The sequence below is a fragment of the Polypterus senegalus genome, chromosome 12, assembly GCF_016835505.1.
Source record: "Polypterus senegalus isolate Bchr_013 chromosome 12, ASM1683550v1, whole genome shotgun sequence".
Taxonomy (NCBI): Eukaryota; Metazoa; Chordata; class Cladistia; order Polypteriformes; family Polypteridae; genus Polypterus; species Polypterus senegalus.
The window spans coordinates 147,158,805-147,176,107 of record NC_053165.1 but is presented as its reverse complement, the minus strand read 5'-3'; the positions used below and the strand labels follow the sequence as shown (position 1 = coordinate 147,176,107).

General features: G+C 37.2%; 1 protein-coding gene across 1 annotated transcript in view; it reads right to left on the bottom strand.

Annotated features, from left to right (window-relative positions):
• Positions 1 to 17,303, bottom strand: part of LOC120539914 (DNA-binding protein RFX7-like) — a 154,126-nt gene that overhangs the window by 60,499 nt on the left and 76,324 nt on the right. Inside the window, exon 2 of the mRNA XM_039770251.1 lies at positions 10,297 to 10,330. Coding sequence (XP_039626185.1) covers positions 10,297 to 10,330 — 34 coding nt within the window. The remainder of the gene's footprint in view (positions 1 to 10,296; positions 10,331 to 17,303) is intronic.

Here is a 17,303-nt window from a genome sequence, read left to right as displayed (position 1 = left end):
ATCTTCACTTCAATAGGTCTGCCCATTATCGCTGTTCCTCCTCAACTTCATGATGGATGACATGCATTGGAGAACACCATGGTTACAAGATTCAATAACCCAAAGAACAGCAGTGTTTTTAATCTGGAATACAAGGATGGCATTGTGCACACCTTTGAATTATTTGATGAAGCCCAATCAGCCTCAGACAATTTGATTTTGTCACTGTCACTATAGACTAAACTTTGCCTTATCAAAATGTAGTCAAGCTTCAGGACTGGACTGAACTACTCCAACCCCTCTTTCTCAACAGTGATTTTTTGGTGACAGAGAAGAAGCTCACCTTCCTTGGATGTTGTATCAGTGCCAATGGCAGCATAAGCAAAGAAGTGACAGCCCAGATTTTGAAGGCACGCACTACCTTTGCAAACCCATGGCACCTGTGCAAGTGAAAGGACATCTCCCTATTTACCAAGGACTGACTCTACAATAATACAGTTTGGTCCACTCTGTTGTATGGGTGTGAAACATAGATGGTGCATGGAAATGTCCAGTATCGCTTACAGGATTTTGACCATTGGTACATAATCAGCATCAGTCATATCTGGTGTGGACAGAAGATAAGCAACAACCAAGTACACCATTAGAACTTTGGATGCAAAGGAGATACAAGGACCTTGTAAGAAACCACATTCTAATTTCACCAGCGATGGCTCGATTAGGTTCTGGATGAGAAAAGACTGCCACAGAAAGCATTAATTGCTAAACCTGAATGTAGATGGAAGAAACAACTCTATGGTTAGGCCACGACAGAGAATATGAAAGGCCTGGTAGCTGTAGGCACTTGTCACCTACCTGGTTGGGGTCCCAAGGCATCTTAGTAGTGGTGTTAACGCTGTCGCTTTTTGACTGGATTGTCTACTTGAAATTTGTTTGGTGAGCCATCCTTTTTTATTTATTTACCAAAAATCAGATTGCATCCCTACATATCCTTTTTGGGGTGACAAATAAGCAGTTACTTTTACAGTATCATGAGGAGAAAAGTAGGCACTATCCTTGACAGTAGGTCAGTATTACAGTTATCTATCCCATTATTAATGCTGGTCACCACATGCTGACAAAGTCAAACTAACTGACTGGTTTCTGCCTTGAACTGACCCTTCTCACACCTGACTGTTGGGCCTCACTCAATCATTACTCGTGTCAAAACAGAATAGTACTAAAAAGTTAACAAACCACTGCCAAGTGCCAACTGCCCATGTCCTTACACTGTCACATGCAAATTTAGTATGTCTCAACGGTGCTGGGGAAATTGGAGGAAAATTGGGGTGAATGTGCCGTGTTCTCTTGTGGGAGTGAGATGGGTGACTGCAACACCCATAAAGACCCTGCTGTGCAGTAGCAGAAGTGCACAGGCAGTGGACTTAGCTCAGTCTGCATTCATCCCCATCACATGACATGCTACAAACTAGTGTATAAAAATATACACAGACACACACATACTTTCTTTTATTTCACTTTCTGAATCTGTCTGGCGCCACTAGTAAAGACAGCGAAGACTGGCAGATGGTTAAGGCGTTCCTCTACTCATAATGGTGCAATCAAACAGGTCACAGCTTCTTATCACCCATCCAGTTAAAGTCCTTCTTCTCAATTATTCCATCTTGTCGCCTTAGTGCAAATCTACTTAGAGTAAACAGCCCCCAAACATCCAAGACAAATCACGCCGCCACACATATCTAAGACAGCCAAACTGTGGCTAATGTGAATTAATGTCATACTTTATTAGAACAGTCGCCCCCCTCTTCATGCCCCTCTTGTATCAGCTGCCACCTGTTACACAAGTACTTAATGCAACCTTTGACCCTGAACGCCTGCTCATTATCTGTTGCTTTGCTTTTAATCTGAGTGTCCTGTTTTGCCCGCTCATGCTACAAAAGGAGACCCATGTAAAAAGAAAAACTCCTGCTAAGTTATTTTAATTGTTTGATGTGGACTGAACGTTTGAGCAGTCATTAAATTCACTCTGAATTCTGAGTGAGCAATGTGTTTTATTCCCATCTATTTATCCAACATGTCTTCAAATGTTTCTATATTTATTTAAATGTACCACCAGTTGATTAAGTAAGTCACTCGGGATTTAAAATGGACCTTAAAGTGGGAACTGAACCAGCAGCCTTATGATTCACAGTCTAACATAACAACCAACAAGGTGGCTGCCCTGCCTGCAAGAAAGATTGCAACAATGTGATGAAACAAACTTCATATGGCACCTCTCCATAAAGAGCAACATTTTAAACAAGCACAGCGCACTTGTTAAAATATTTCTACAAAATGAGGAAAAGCCGATGATGTGACTTATTCAGGGACCTTCAGCCTTGTGATTTACACCATAGCCACTAAAAAGTCACATTGTTATGCAGACAATAACACAACTAAACAACACAACAAACTTACTTTCCCTCTAAAAGGCAAAGTCCATTAAAATGAGCTTTAAAGCCACTGCTCATTTGCCATTTTTTCAGAAAGCTGAATAAAGGTAGGCGAAACAACCTGTTCAAGGTTACAATGCCTCTGGGGTTTACTGTTCAATACTGCATCCACTAAACGACCACACTCCTTGTAAACAGTAAGACAAAAACAACCGTGTATAGCACCTTTTACAAATGACACAACCTCAGGGTAAGTTCTGGAGGATTCATCTCATGGAGCAAGTGGAGGGCTTAGTGAATATTGGCATTTACAGTATAACACCATAGGTATAAACAAGAACATATGTAAAAAAGTAATGTATTAGGACCACAACAGAAACATGTTATATAGCACCTCTCCATTGTTAACATCATTCTAAAGTACTTTACATTTAAAGTCAATTTCACAGACTCGCATCATGGAGAATTTCAATCTGAGGAGTCACGCAGTGGCAACTGCTGGTAGCCAACCACAAACTCACACATCTGGCTCAGAGACAGTCTCCTCGAAGACTAAGCTAAATGGAGAGTTCCTTGATTCTGCTAAGAAGAAACATTCTCTGGACATTGTGAGTAGTGCGGTCTCTCAGAGTCAGCCCCCACTTTTTCTGAACAGTGTCTTTGCCATACTCCACTTGTGTACAGTGCAAATCCTACCCTTGTCGCCTAGTAAACTGCTGTGGACTCAACACCATGAACCATCCCTGTTCAAAGATTTTTGGAGTGGTAACTAGTGCTGGGCGGTATGACCAAAATTCTATATCACGGTATTCTGAAAAATTATACCAGTTTCACGGTATTCAACGGTATTTTTTTCCCCATGCAGTAGACAGGCTAAGAATAACCTATTCTACTGTCATGAGAATTGTACATTATACAAAAAAAATTTTAATGTGCACACAAATATTAACACAGGTTTGCATGGCCCCATAAAGTGATAGTTTTCAAGGGGGTGGCACTAATGAAGAGAAGGAATCACATTGCATGACAGTTGCAGTCAAAATATAGAACCATTTTATTGAACAAATTTTGCAAACAACTTAAACTATAATTTTGACAACATATTTTCAACCATCCAAAGAGGCATTTAGACTTAGTAAAATATTCAGAGGTGCTTGTCAAAAGTTGTATTGCACTGAGCATGTCATAGAAAAGGAATAAATAGTAAATATTTTTTGTAAGCCAACTACACTTTCTGTTAATCTTACCAATCTCTGTCCACTGTCACGTTAGCTATATAGATTGCAATGGCGTTGGTTATCTTGATCCACTGCTTGCTTTTTTTGTCATAAGCAGTCCTCTAGCAAATGCATCTACAAGTAACGTCTGACTTGAGTGTCCTCTAGCTTTTTCAGTTTTACCTGATGACGTGGAGGGGGCCAATCTTAGTTCCATACATCCATGGTACTCCAAAGCATGTTTGCGGCTAAGGTGGTGCAGCAAATTGCTCGTGTTACCACCTCCGGTGACAACTTTAGCTCGACAGCATTTGCAGTAAACAGTTGTTTGGTCCACATCCGACCTTTTAAAACCAAAATCTCCAGACAACAGACGGGACTCCTTTATTCGGCAAAAGTTCTTCTGTGTCATCTTATCGTCTGCTACAGCTTCAGTTTTGGAATGTTCTCTGTTCATTTTCACCACTCAGTACCTCCACTAACGCATGTACTCCGTTGCATGCATGTTTAGCGGTGTAGCAGTGAAAAAAGTCCTTACTTAAACAGTTTCCCGCTGCGCCACGTTCCAAACGTTGTTTAGGCTATTTAAACCGATATCGTGGTATAAGAAAAATCCATATCATAACAAAAATAAAAAACGGTTTTCGATATGAACCGGTATACCTCCCAGCACTAGTGGTAATTACTGGTGGCCTGCTTTGAAACAACATCATCTGGCACAGTGGCCATTTTTTGCAGCATGAGGTAATTGGAGAGCTCCTTCAGTAAGCCACGTAGAGACCGCTTTTGTGAGCAGAGTGCTTCCTGGTTATATCAGCTGAGCTCTCTCTACTTCCGTCAGACCCCCCTCCTTTTATGTGCAACATCGTCAACACAGACAGCATAACAAATGATGGTGGAGGGAATGAACAAAGACATGTTAGGTTGACTAGCAACTCCAAAATGGCATAGTTTCAGAGTGTGTGTGTGTAGATGCTCTACAGATATACTGGCATTCCACCAGTGTTGGTTTCTGTTTCGTGGCCAGAATTGCTGGGAAAGGGCTTCTGCCTCCCACAATCCTCAACTGAAATAATTGGATAGGTCATGGATGGATAGATGGATGAGGGTGGTTTGTCACCCCATTCAGGATTAGTTCTAACAAGTTAAGCTTCATTTTCCCAATGTCCTCCACTTATATAAAGAAGAGTCAGAGTTCACCTATCCTTTTGTGTACCCACTTATTCTATTAAATATTCATGACAAATTGGAGTCTCTTCTAGCAGCACTGAGCACCAGGTACATACAAACCATAGACAGAACACCATTTAATATTATAGATAAAATGAAAATATACTTTTATGGGACATGGGAGGAAACTAGAGTAATCAAAGAGAGATCAAAATCAATGTATTATGAATGTTCCTCCAATCAGGAATCAAACCCTAGCCCCTGGAGCCGTGAAACAGGAGTACTACCGCTAACCACTGCTAGGAAATATGTGCATCCAACAGCCACACCGTATTTGTGCATTTGAGCTTTGTGAGCCTTAATTATCAAGCAAGGATCAGTATGATTGGAAATTCTTTACCAAAAACTGTACCTTAGGTGCAGAAAGTAGCTTTGCTGAAAAGAGTAAACTATTAAGTGTCAGTTCAACTGGATAATGAATGGAACTCAAGAAACAGTTAACTGAAGAAATAAAATTAAAAAAAGTACATACACAAAATGTGCTATAAGAAGGTAAACACAACAACACTGAGTTTTGGCAATCAAGACTGAAGATATCCTGTTGTTATTTTACTTACAGGCAGGAACATTGAAAATTATTTTTCCACTAAAAGCAAGTAATCACAATCAGGTGGTGTAAACGAAAAATATTTGTATTGATATTTTAGAGCGTGCATTTCAATACCAGTTCAAATTGCAAAAACACAAGCCCAGATAACATTAGTGAACAATTAATAAATTCTGAAATGACATCTATATAGGTCTTTTTTAAAAATAAAGAGCCTTTAAGGCTAAACCTCCAGAATAAAACTGTAATGTCTTAAGATGATGCAAGAAACTAAGCAAGATTGCAACATGAGATGTGATGCATTGTGAGATCAACTTGTAAAAGAATTTGGAGTGTACTAGACATGGGCATGGTGTAAACGCTAGAGGAATTTTTCTTTAAGCAGCAAATTCATGCATTCCCTTCGGTAACCAAAAAATTGTTACTTTGTGCAGGTTTAAGACTGCTTCTTGTTACAGAAGAACATATGAAGAAATAAGGGTGAGCAGCTCAAATGTGGATTTTACTGTTATGGGGCACCCATTCAGAGCTTTCATTTCTGCTAGGTTTGTCTTAGTATGTTGCTGGCTCGGATAGGCTTTTTTGGTCATTACTTTCACCAAAATATAATTATAGTTTTCTCGATGTCATACTTTACCTCTTAAATGCCTCCAATAAATATTACAAATAAAATGAATACAGAATCAGTAACAGGATCGTACCCTAACAGCTTATATGCCTTAGAATGCAGATTCAATGCTAATTATTGTGAAATGCAGTAAGCTAACACTTCTGAAGTACTGATCTCAGCCATTTTATTTCACTTTTAGAGCTGAGCACAAAGAGATTTTGCATGTCAATTTAATGATGTGATAAAATTAATGAATAAACAAAGTCCCCTTAAGACTTACAGAAACACAGAAAACCTTGATTAGCTATGACCTGATTACTCAAAAAAGTGGCAAAATATATAACCATGCAAAAAACTAAAAAAAATCTAAAATTAGGAAAAGAAAGCAACAGATTCATGGGTGGCCTATATAGACCAGGAGAGTAACAGTGGGACCATTATACAACTGTGCCCGTGTCCTTGCACACGCATGCAAATATACTGTACATGTTATATACAGACATTTGTTATATCAGTTTAAAACAGCTACATTTATATTCTTTTCACTTCGTGTAACACATCAAAGGATATTGTCATCTTTTTTCTTATGTCATTGGCAGAACCCTGGAAGATCGATTTTAAGCTAGAAGATTTCAAATGGTATATCAATCAGCAAGTGCAAACAGGCTAATTTTTAAAGAACAAGTTGGGGAACATGGGTACAATTCTTCTTGGGTATACAACAGAGGCACTGTGGTCTGATCCCTTAAGACTTTGTATTGCTACCCCTGATCATGGAAAGAAGCTCAAGGGCCGCCAGTATAATACTGACTCTATTAAAAGGTGTGTGTATAAGAGTTTATTGCAGGGAGAAAGAGAGGCACCAGAGAAGGGTAAATGGAAAGTCAAGACAAAAGACCATCCCAGTATCGAGAGCTGAGAAATTTAAAGGCCCATTTTGCTATTGAAATACAAAAACGTCATCTGTACAACAAGGCTCAGTGGTGCTACAAAAATTGTTGTTATGACTTTTGCATATTTGATGCTCTGTGTTGTTCTGAATTTCATTCACCCACCTTAATCTACCTGATTAAATACTTATTTTTACACTTCAGAGCTTTTGTGACATTTCTACTGCCCGGGTGTTGTTCCTGCCTTACGCCTAATGATTGCTCCATGGCCCTGCCCTGGATAAGTGGGTTAAGAAATGGCTAGCTGGCTTTTGTCATATGTGCTTTCTTTTTGTAAATAATCTGTTATTTTCTTCTAGAATGATAGACTTCAAATTGTTTGGATATGACATTATACCCTCCCAGACTGATGAACCTACAGCTTCTTCAAGAACACTGCTGATGTGTTTCGTTCTTGACATGGCATTAATACAATTTGAACACTTCAGAGTGAACTGCCAAAGGTTCTGTTTTTATATGGGTGCACTTCCTGATCACCACCTAATCAAGTGCACTTGTTTAACAGTATGGTCTAAACTGATTTATACAAAGTACTTACTTTTTCACAGATGCTTTCTGTATATAGCCTTTTTCATTGAACAAATAATGCTAAAGTAAAACCTGTTATGTGTTATTTATCACCTCAGATTAGATATAATTAATTTTAGGACTTGGCAAGGGCCATGTGGCTGTTTTTGCCGTTTTTCTTTTTTCAAATGGTTTGTGACTCTACATTGGTCCCAGTGTGAGTGTGGCCGCTAATATGTGTGGAAATGGGCCTTGTACTGGACTGATTCCCTCCAGGGCTGGATTCTGCTTAAAAGCTGCCAATGATGGATTTGGGTGCCAGCAACCCTGAATTGGATGAGAATGTATAAAAGTGTGTATTTACATCATATATATTTTTGCATCCTGCAAAGTATAGGGCCTTCCCTTGCGCTCAGTGTTCCCTGGATGGGATTCATCTTCCTAGTACAGTACCTTTGCATTGGAATAAGCTGGGTTGGAAAATGAATCTCAGATATATACAGACACATGCCTTATTTACAAGGATTATCTGAATCCTTTTCGATTGCCTTTCTTCTCATCAACACAAGAACCATTAAACACTGCTGATAACAGTTCAAGAAGAATGAATGTTAACCTATTGTTGTAACAAACAGATGAAAGCCAGAAGGTAGCAGATATGGACTGCACTAGCATACTCCAGTGCACAGAAGATGGCCAAGTGGGTGGACTCCATCACTTCACTAAGTTGCATGTACTGCACTCAGGACACTTGATGAGTACAGTCTACTGTATTTTCTATAAATGTTAGGTAAGAGAAGCTCAAACTTATTTAGGAGTATGAACAGTCAAGTGTGTACCTGCAGGGGAGAAAAACATTTTACATGCATAATGTCTGAAAAATACTGAGATGATGTTTGATTCACATTGTATTAAGGCAATTTTAAACAATAAGTTCAGTATTTTTCAAGTCAAAGTTATTACTTCACAGCCATGGTATATAGTATGAAATTACATGTAAAGAGTTCTTTATTTTATAAATTTAAAAAAGTAGCCTGCTCTTGCTTTTTATAATAGAGCTAATGGGTACCAAGATCCCAATGTTAAAACAAGTATTAAAACTTACCAAATACGTCTACGTAAGTAGAAACGGTTTTGATTTAAGAAAATTTGTCTTTCACACTTCCGAGGCACGCTTATGACAACAAAAGTTAGCTAGAAATAATAAGTGTTATTGAATACTGATGTGCGTTGATTGTACACAAACTACAAAATGGCATATCCATGTCTTTTTAAGAAGGAAAAAAAACAAAACATGTTTGTAAGATTCAGCCATTTTGAAAAGAGACCGGCTATGCTTTTCACTTCACTGCTTATCTTTAGTGCCAGGGGCATGGATCCACCTAGTAAAGTCATCACCCAGTGCAGTTATTGACATTGTTGAATACCAATGTCCAGCTGTTAACTAATGTTCCTGTTCTGTAGACAACTATACAATAATACTTGAGAAACTTCACATTTATGATCACTTACATTCTTTCACTATGTGAAAACTGATTTCACAATTACTGTATATTGCCTGCTGCAGCCAATATGATAAAAAAAATCATGCGTGTTCATAATGCATTTAAAAACGTAATAATTGTTTTGTGGTACTTTAAATCTGTTTTATTGTGGTTTGGCTCTATTTCACACTGCCTTTTTCACTTTCCGAGTACAGGTATTTCTGAAGTGAAATCAGTTCAGTTAAAATTTAGTTATGTGTATGAAGTACAATGAAACTCTTAAGTCCACTTTTCATCTCGACACTGCCACTCTGCATGAATCTCATTCTGTGGGCTAAAATAGTAAAATAATAACTCAGAATGTAACTGGCAAAAAGTAGGTGTCAATAATTATATGATTTAAGCACGTAACTGTCTATTATTATTAGCCATGGTAGAATGTAACTACTGGAGAAACAGAATTACGGTAGGATAATACGCAAAGTATAGCTTGGTAAAGGGGGAGTTGTCATAACTCCAACCACAGCGCCTGCTGCAAGCAGACTTGCAAACAAGAAACATATCCTTACCGTGACAAAAATAGAATCTTGAATCTGTGTTAAAATGTATTATTTCCAGTTATACTTTGGTTGTCACAAACATGCCTCAAAAATTCAGAAGGCATGTTTCCTTAAATCAAACCCTTTACTACTTCAAATGGACATAGTTGGTAATTTTTAATTCTGTTTTTCACATTAGGATCCCAGTTTACATTAGCTCCATTATAAGACACACGAACAGGCTAGTTTTGTTTTTTATTATTATAATTTACAGAAAGCTTTAAAATACAATTTCATTTGGCAATTATGATATATCATGATTGTGAAGAATTAACTGATTTAAAAAATGCCAAACCTATCCTTTAATTACACGGGAAATATCTTACCAGTCAGAAGGGTAGGAGCGTATAGTAGCCATTGTTAGGTCATAATTTGGAGGAAATAATGCAGCAGTACCCCCAAAGTAAGAATAAAGGATAACACCTATGATAAATTTTAATAATGCATAATAATAAAATATGAAGTACATAAGAGATCACATGGCCTTGTACATTTAACTTTTCTTTCGTCACACACCCTGTGTGTGTGTTAAGCACTGAAAACTGAGTTTTACATAACATTGTATTTGGGGGGGGAAAAAAAATGAAACAGTAAGGCAGAGCTCTGAGAATATTATTGTATATTCATATTATTTCAGTACTGCTAGAATCAACCAATGTCAGTAAGCACAACAGACTTGTTTGATAAATACATCATAAAATAATGATTACTGTCTCCAAAACATTCATTTTTTTTACTTACCAATATGCTCTCCACTTTTGATTGTGCAGTTTTGCTGAAATTAAAAACAAAAGCAGGAAATTAAAATTCTGAAATGTCCTGAAAAGCTACATCAATTCAATCAGGTAACTAAATCCATGAAAATACACGACTATTACACTATGTACTTATCTTTTTTATCTTTATTATTTGAATAAGTTAAGCAATTATTACACACTAGATGCAACTCCTCTCTAAGATGATACGTTTGCTTTCCATATCAATTACAAAACATAACAAAGCACAATATTCCAATAGTTTAGGTTCACTGCCACACAACTTCATAGACTGGGCTATTTCAATCCTATTCTGAGTGTCCCAGTAGGTGTTGAAATACACACTTGTGTCCTTTCATCAAAAGAAATGTTATATATTGAATATGTTTCAAAAAATAAATCTTTTCTGCTTTAGGCTCATAATGGGAAACATTCCAGGACAGCAGTCCATCTCAGAACACGGCATTTGTACACACCCAAAACAGTCGGAAAAAGAATGGAGAAAAATCATTTTTTGGATGTTAATATTTCAAATTAATTGTACCAACATCAGATTCAGTTTTTGGAGGATACATACAATAGCTGCCACCTATACTGTTCACATTGGTCGGTGGTTTCAATTATATTAGCATTTAATCCGAAGCTGTAATGACATTTTTATTGTTACCTTTCTCTTTAGAATTGCTTTAAATAAAATGAACTTAATAAAAAAATATATTCTCTAAACCTCTCTTTCACATTTCATTAGACATGATAGGCACATAGACAACGCAGATGAAGTGATGCTGAGATTTCTGACTTTTTTTTCCAAATATTTCAATTTTGGCTACACAGTTCACATTCACAGTTGTAGCTACTTCTGCTACCTCAAAACTCCATAAACCCGGCTTCAGTTTCCATCCTGGCCACTATCTGCAAAGAGTTTGCTTATTCTCATTGTTTCTAATTGACTTTATTCTGGCTTTACTCACACATTACGGAAACGTGCAGGTTGGATTAATTAGCATGTCTGAAATGGCCCAGTGCAAGCTGATGTGGAAATGTGGGGCCTACGATAGCTAGGGATGCTCTGGTCAGTTTTTTAAGGCCAATACCGATTTCATGTTACTTGATTGGCCAATTCTGATTTTTTTGTCCTTTATCCGTTTAAAAAACATTTTACACTAAGCTCCTGTATAACCAGATGCATAGAAGCCATATATCCTATATCAAAGTGTATTTTTACAGTTAAACTATAGACTACAGGTGTTAACTGTTCATTTTTTATTAACAAAATGAAATTCTGTAGATTTATTGTTCAGTGACCATAAAAATACTAAAATAAATAAAATGTTCTTAAAATACGTACTTTAACTAATAAAATGTGTACAATATTTTATCCAATATCCATAATACATATGGATGGATAATGCAATTGGTATAAAAAAATAAAATGCTTCTCGTAATTACAAGCTGTCATATTGTTTAACTTTTTTCTGTAACCTACCTATCTGAAACATGGCTTAATTAAAACAAGTAGCTTTCACCATTTCCCTAACAAAAACAAATTACAGTATATATATTCTCACACAATCAATTAATTGTTATTGGCAATTAAACACTGCACATGAACTCATAGGTTTACTCATTTTTAATAATTAATTGCACTCCTTTTTTTGCTGTATTTATACAGGTGTTTTTTTTTTCTTCAGTGTATCAGCTAGACATTTGGAATTCTTGAGCAGTTATTATAAAATATGGATTATCACTTTAATTATGTAGTATTTTTTTTTTACCAAAACATATACTGTATGATACATAGCAACAAATTATAAACACAGTACAAATCTTTAAAAAAGATGCCAATGTATCAAATGTTAATAAGTTGTTCATCAAGAAGATAACATGCTTAACAGGTTTATAAGTAAGAGATGCATTTTGCTGTTAAGCTAAGAAGCCTATTGTTTATGAAACAGAAATTTCAAATTCTTCTTTATCTTTTCTTTTTCCAATTAAAAATGTGAGCTGCAGCACTTAAAACAATCTTGCTGTCCAAATTCAAACGGTATCCGTTTTAATTTAAAGGACAAAATCAAATGTTCTGAATTCATTAAAGCAACTTTTCTTGCCATTTGCTTATTTGCATAGGACAACCCCTCCAATTCCTTTTCTCAGATATTGCTTCACACTCTTTAAAGTAAAGGAGTCGTCTCTAGCGGTCTTGTAAAACAAGCCTTGACTTGCTGCTCTTTGTTTACGCTGCAGAAAGTTTGCTGCAAAAATAAAAAAAGACATATACACTATAACTAAATGACCATAAAGCAGAGGCTGGAAATATCATTTGTTGTGCTCGGTCAATTTAGATTAGCACCCAAACGATTGGAGCATCCCTACATTTAGCACCCAAACTGCAATGTCAGCCAAAGCCAACCTTTTGTGACATTTAAGCTTTTTTATTTTTAATACATTTCCAAAAGTTTCTAAAATCCTGTTCTCGGTTGGTCAATCTGATGTGGGGGAAAAATTAATTGAAATAATTTTAAAACAAGGCTAAAACACAGCAAAATTTGTAAAAAGTGACATGTTTGGAATCTACTGTATAAGGTGATTGCCAAAACCATGTGACATCACATACATGCCACAATACCAGAGTAACAGGAGTCAAATATTAAAAAATTAACACCTGAGGTATTAACAATATAACACAATGCAAAATATGTAATATGTAATATTATTATGTAAATATATATATATAAAAATAGGTAGAATTCCCTTTAAATTCCTAACAAATATGTGTGAAAGACTTGCCAAAATTTGAATACTTAAAGCATATGAACATTCCCCTGGCAGCAGAGTCAAAAAGAAGTGGTCAAGTACACACATCTCTAATGTAAAGAAAGGATCTTCAGTCATCAAAGTCATAATCTGCAGCAGGCTGTCTATAATCCTTCTTGACAGAATAGGCTCCTGCTATTCATCCTTTACACAGACAGATTTTAGGGCATCTGCGACTGTAAAAAGAAATCCTGTTTTGGTCATTTTGGTCCATAGTCCAGCATCAGCTCTTCTTCGACTCTCTTTAGTGAAACACTCCCCAGTCTCACACGATCTCCCTTCATTTCTTTTTTAATATGCACAATGAAACTGAAAATATAAGCAAACTAGAGTTTTCTCTTTTTACATTAAGTATCCTTGCTGACTGATTTATTAAAATCCCCTGCACCTTTTCATCTATAGACTGGAAAAAAATAAAATTACTGTACTGCCTACACAGCAAATGAAAATCCAGGCTCAAATCTCGCTACATAATCGTTCAATACCGATGGCTCCTTTAGTGTTGGCCAAGTGAAATGATTTTGTAAAACATCATTCAGCTTGGGAATCTGCCACAGGCTCATTATGAAGGGAACTAGTTAAGGTAAATGCCAGCTAGTACTTTAAAATTAGCTCTTCAACTAGTACAGGGGAAGGACGATGGAAAAGATAGAAGAGTATATTTCCCACAGTGAACTATCGATACTGTACATGAAATAATTTATGAAGTAGTCTAACAGATGGAAGTATTTTAAGGACATTTCTTTAAGGTTCTGGGAGTAGATATTGAAGAAATAAGATGAGCTAAATCACCTGTTCTTGTCAAACATTTTTTTAAGAAAATCCAAAGTTCAGTTAGTAAACTTGACATAAGGTAATTATGAATTAAACTTCACCACATGTCTACATGGATAGGCCATAACAGACATTATGCATCAAATGTAAAGCCACAAATCTTTTTAATGTTGTGTGCTTTCTGTCTGTTGATGTCCCAGCCAATGTTAGTTTCTACCTAACTTAAATCATTAAGAAATATTTAATATTTAAAGAAACAAGGCCATCAAAGCAACCATCTTCCTTTGGCTGTGTGGGTATCCTTCTGTACTCCTGTTTTTCTCAGAAAGCCCCAAAGACAATCATTAGGTTAACTGGCAACTCTAAACTGGCTTTATGAGAGTGTGTTTGTGTATACCGCATTGTGTTGTGATTCACATTTTTCTTTTAAACACTATAATGTTGAATATTTAAAAGGAGCTGGACCACTTTTATCTTTCTGAGTTTTTATTTAACAATAGTTTAATCATAAAATACATGCATTTTGCACACTGTGAGCATACGACTTGATAACTTGCATTGTGGATTATGAGACACGAGTAACAAGATTTTTTATGGATGTTTTTGATATGGTTTCCTGTTTTCCAGCAGTGGTCACTTGCCGTTTCTGTTCTATCAGACACTTTGTTGTGTCTTTTCGCCACAAAAATATAACAATCATTTTTTACTCAGCCATCACTACAAACTAAATGGGGCAAGTAACACATAAAAAGATATCATTTTTGGGTAGAGTATTCTTTTAATTGTGTGAAAGAATGACATGAAATTCCACAGAAAGATAGTTCTTTATTTGTCCTAAGGAGAACTTTACAGTTTATTGAAGCTCAAGACATGTAGAAACATTGTAACAAATAACCATTAAAAACAATACTTATCCAGAGTCAAACAATATTTTTTGACAAGTTTAGAAAACCTATTCCTAGTCAGTGTCGCTGGAAAGATGAAACCTTTTGGTGGCAGCAGTTTTATCACAGGTCCTGCCCTAAGGGAACTGCCAATGCATTACAGGGCACACTCACTGACAACTTTAAGTTGCACTAGCATGTATCAACTTGAAACATGTCTATTAATTCTAAGAAGAAACTAAATTCTCAGGAGGGATAGCCACATGAATACAAAAAGAAGATGGCCCTGGCAAGACTTTCCCCAGGGCTCAGGAGCAGTGAAATGGCAACACTGTTCATTGTACCTCTGTGCCACTTGGTTTATTGTTGTCCATTAATCTATGGATTTAGTCATTTATAAATATTCTAGATTCAAACTGAAGGCGAAGGAGAGCTGAGTCAATCCCACAAGCAGCACTGAGTATGACATAGAGGACAGGCATGGGTAAGGTATTATTTCATCACAGGGAATATTCTTGCAGATGGAGCAAATTTAGAGTAGCCAGTTACTCTGATACATGTGTCTTTAGGAAATGGGTAGAAAAATCTGAGGACCAATTTGGACACAAGCTCTAAGATATTTAGCAACTGGATGTGGGATTTGAATTCAGTCTCCTGGAGCACTGTGGCAGCTGCACTAAGCATCATACCACATGACCATTTATTATTATGACATCTGAATTAATGATTAATGGTAATTATTACAACAGATACCAGCAATACTAATAAATATATTTTAATTGTTTAACACTTTTTTCAACCCTAAGGACTCTTTACAAGAAGCATATACAATTAAAAATTAAACTAAATATGAGTAAACAAGTATACGTTTTACTCAGAAACACCTTACAATTCCTATTAAAAAAATATTATTTTCATAACTAACTCAAATGAGGCAAACTTATAAGTAAATCCCTGTGTAAATTTAGGATCTCAGAATGGTCATAGATTTTCCAGAATAAGAATGCTGTTAATTTAGTGACCAACAACTTTAAAACAAAACTAGTGCAGAACCCAAAGAATCAAGTTTCCTTTCACATTTCAAAGTCATACATGTCAGTATAGACTACCATGTTTCCCCAAAAATAAGACCTACTCCGAAAATATGCTGCCATGGTTCAATGTTAACATGTTTTTAATGCCAACTTTCAGTTTTAATAGCACATGATGGCGGATAAATTCTCTTTCTAGTCGTATAACAGATGACACCTGACTGGGAATTACTTAAGCTAAGCTTTTAATCACTTACAGCAAGCTGTATGTCTACACCATGTAGTGACTGCTGTGGGTGCAGAGAGGGGCTTGGATCACAGCCTTCTTTAATAGGAATCATAAAGCCCACTTCAGAATAAAATTGCAACAAAATATATAGAATTGATCAATATGGAGTGTGTAGCACAACTTCCTATAATAAACCTGACTGTTAGGGAGGGGGGCAATTTATGGTTCTATAAGTTTTATGCTTTGTGGCCGATAAAATTTGGAAGGAGTGTGAAGTAGTGCCTAAGAAAGGCAACATAAATAAGGACTGAAACTTGAGTGTGAAGTATAGGAGTAGAAAATTGGCCAAGATGGGGGAAAAAATGAAAAAAGAAGCTTAAATGCATGCTGAGTACACCTGGGAGTAGGCAGTGTTGGCTTGCTTTTGATTGAAAAATAAGTGGAAAAAGTGAGGGGAAGTGACCCTGTTGTAGTTTTGCAGTTGGTTAAGCAAATGAATACCCATCATTCACCTGTGGTATCCGGCCGGGGCTGGAGCCCGGCCAGGACACCCAGGAGGACCGGAGGAGGGCTTGTGCCTCCTCCAGACTGCGAGGGGGCGTCCACCCTGGTTATGTTGGGGGCCCAGCCCTGTAGGGACCCGTGGCCACCGCCAGGTGGCGCCCCGGTGCCTGAATATCCCTGGAGCCCAGCACTTCCGCCACACCAGGAAGTGCTGGGGGGAAGACGACTGGGGACACCCGGATGGCTTCCGGGTGCGCAGCCGGCACTTCCGCCACACTGGGGCGTGGCTACGGAGGAGTGCGGGAAGCAGCTGGAGCCCATCCGGTTCCTATTAAGGCGCCTCCCTTCAGTCGATAGCAGAAGTCGGGTGGAAGAGAGACGGAGCTGGAGAGAGGACTGGAGGCGGCCAGGAGAGAGACATTGTGACTGTGTGGCCTGGACATTTGGGGAAACGGTGCAAGAGGCACTGGGGAGTGCACGTGACTAACAGCAGTATTGTAAATATTAGTGTAAATAAACAGTGTGTGGTGAAATTAAGATGTCCGTCTGTCTGTGTCCGGGTTCAAGTCCACACACCACTTTATGCAGATCAAGGCTGTAAAAAAATCTGATGGACTGTATCCAGAACTTAGTGTAACTTTAACAGTAAACTTCTGCAGGCCAAATGCAGAATCATTATCTCTGCTGAAAGAATTTTGCTCAAAATGAACATTCATCTTGATTTTTATGTTAATAATTATAGTGCCAATATTCAGTC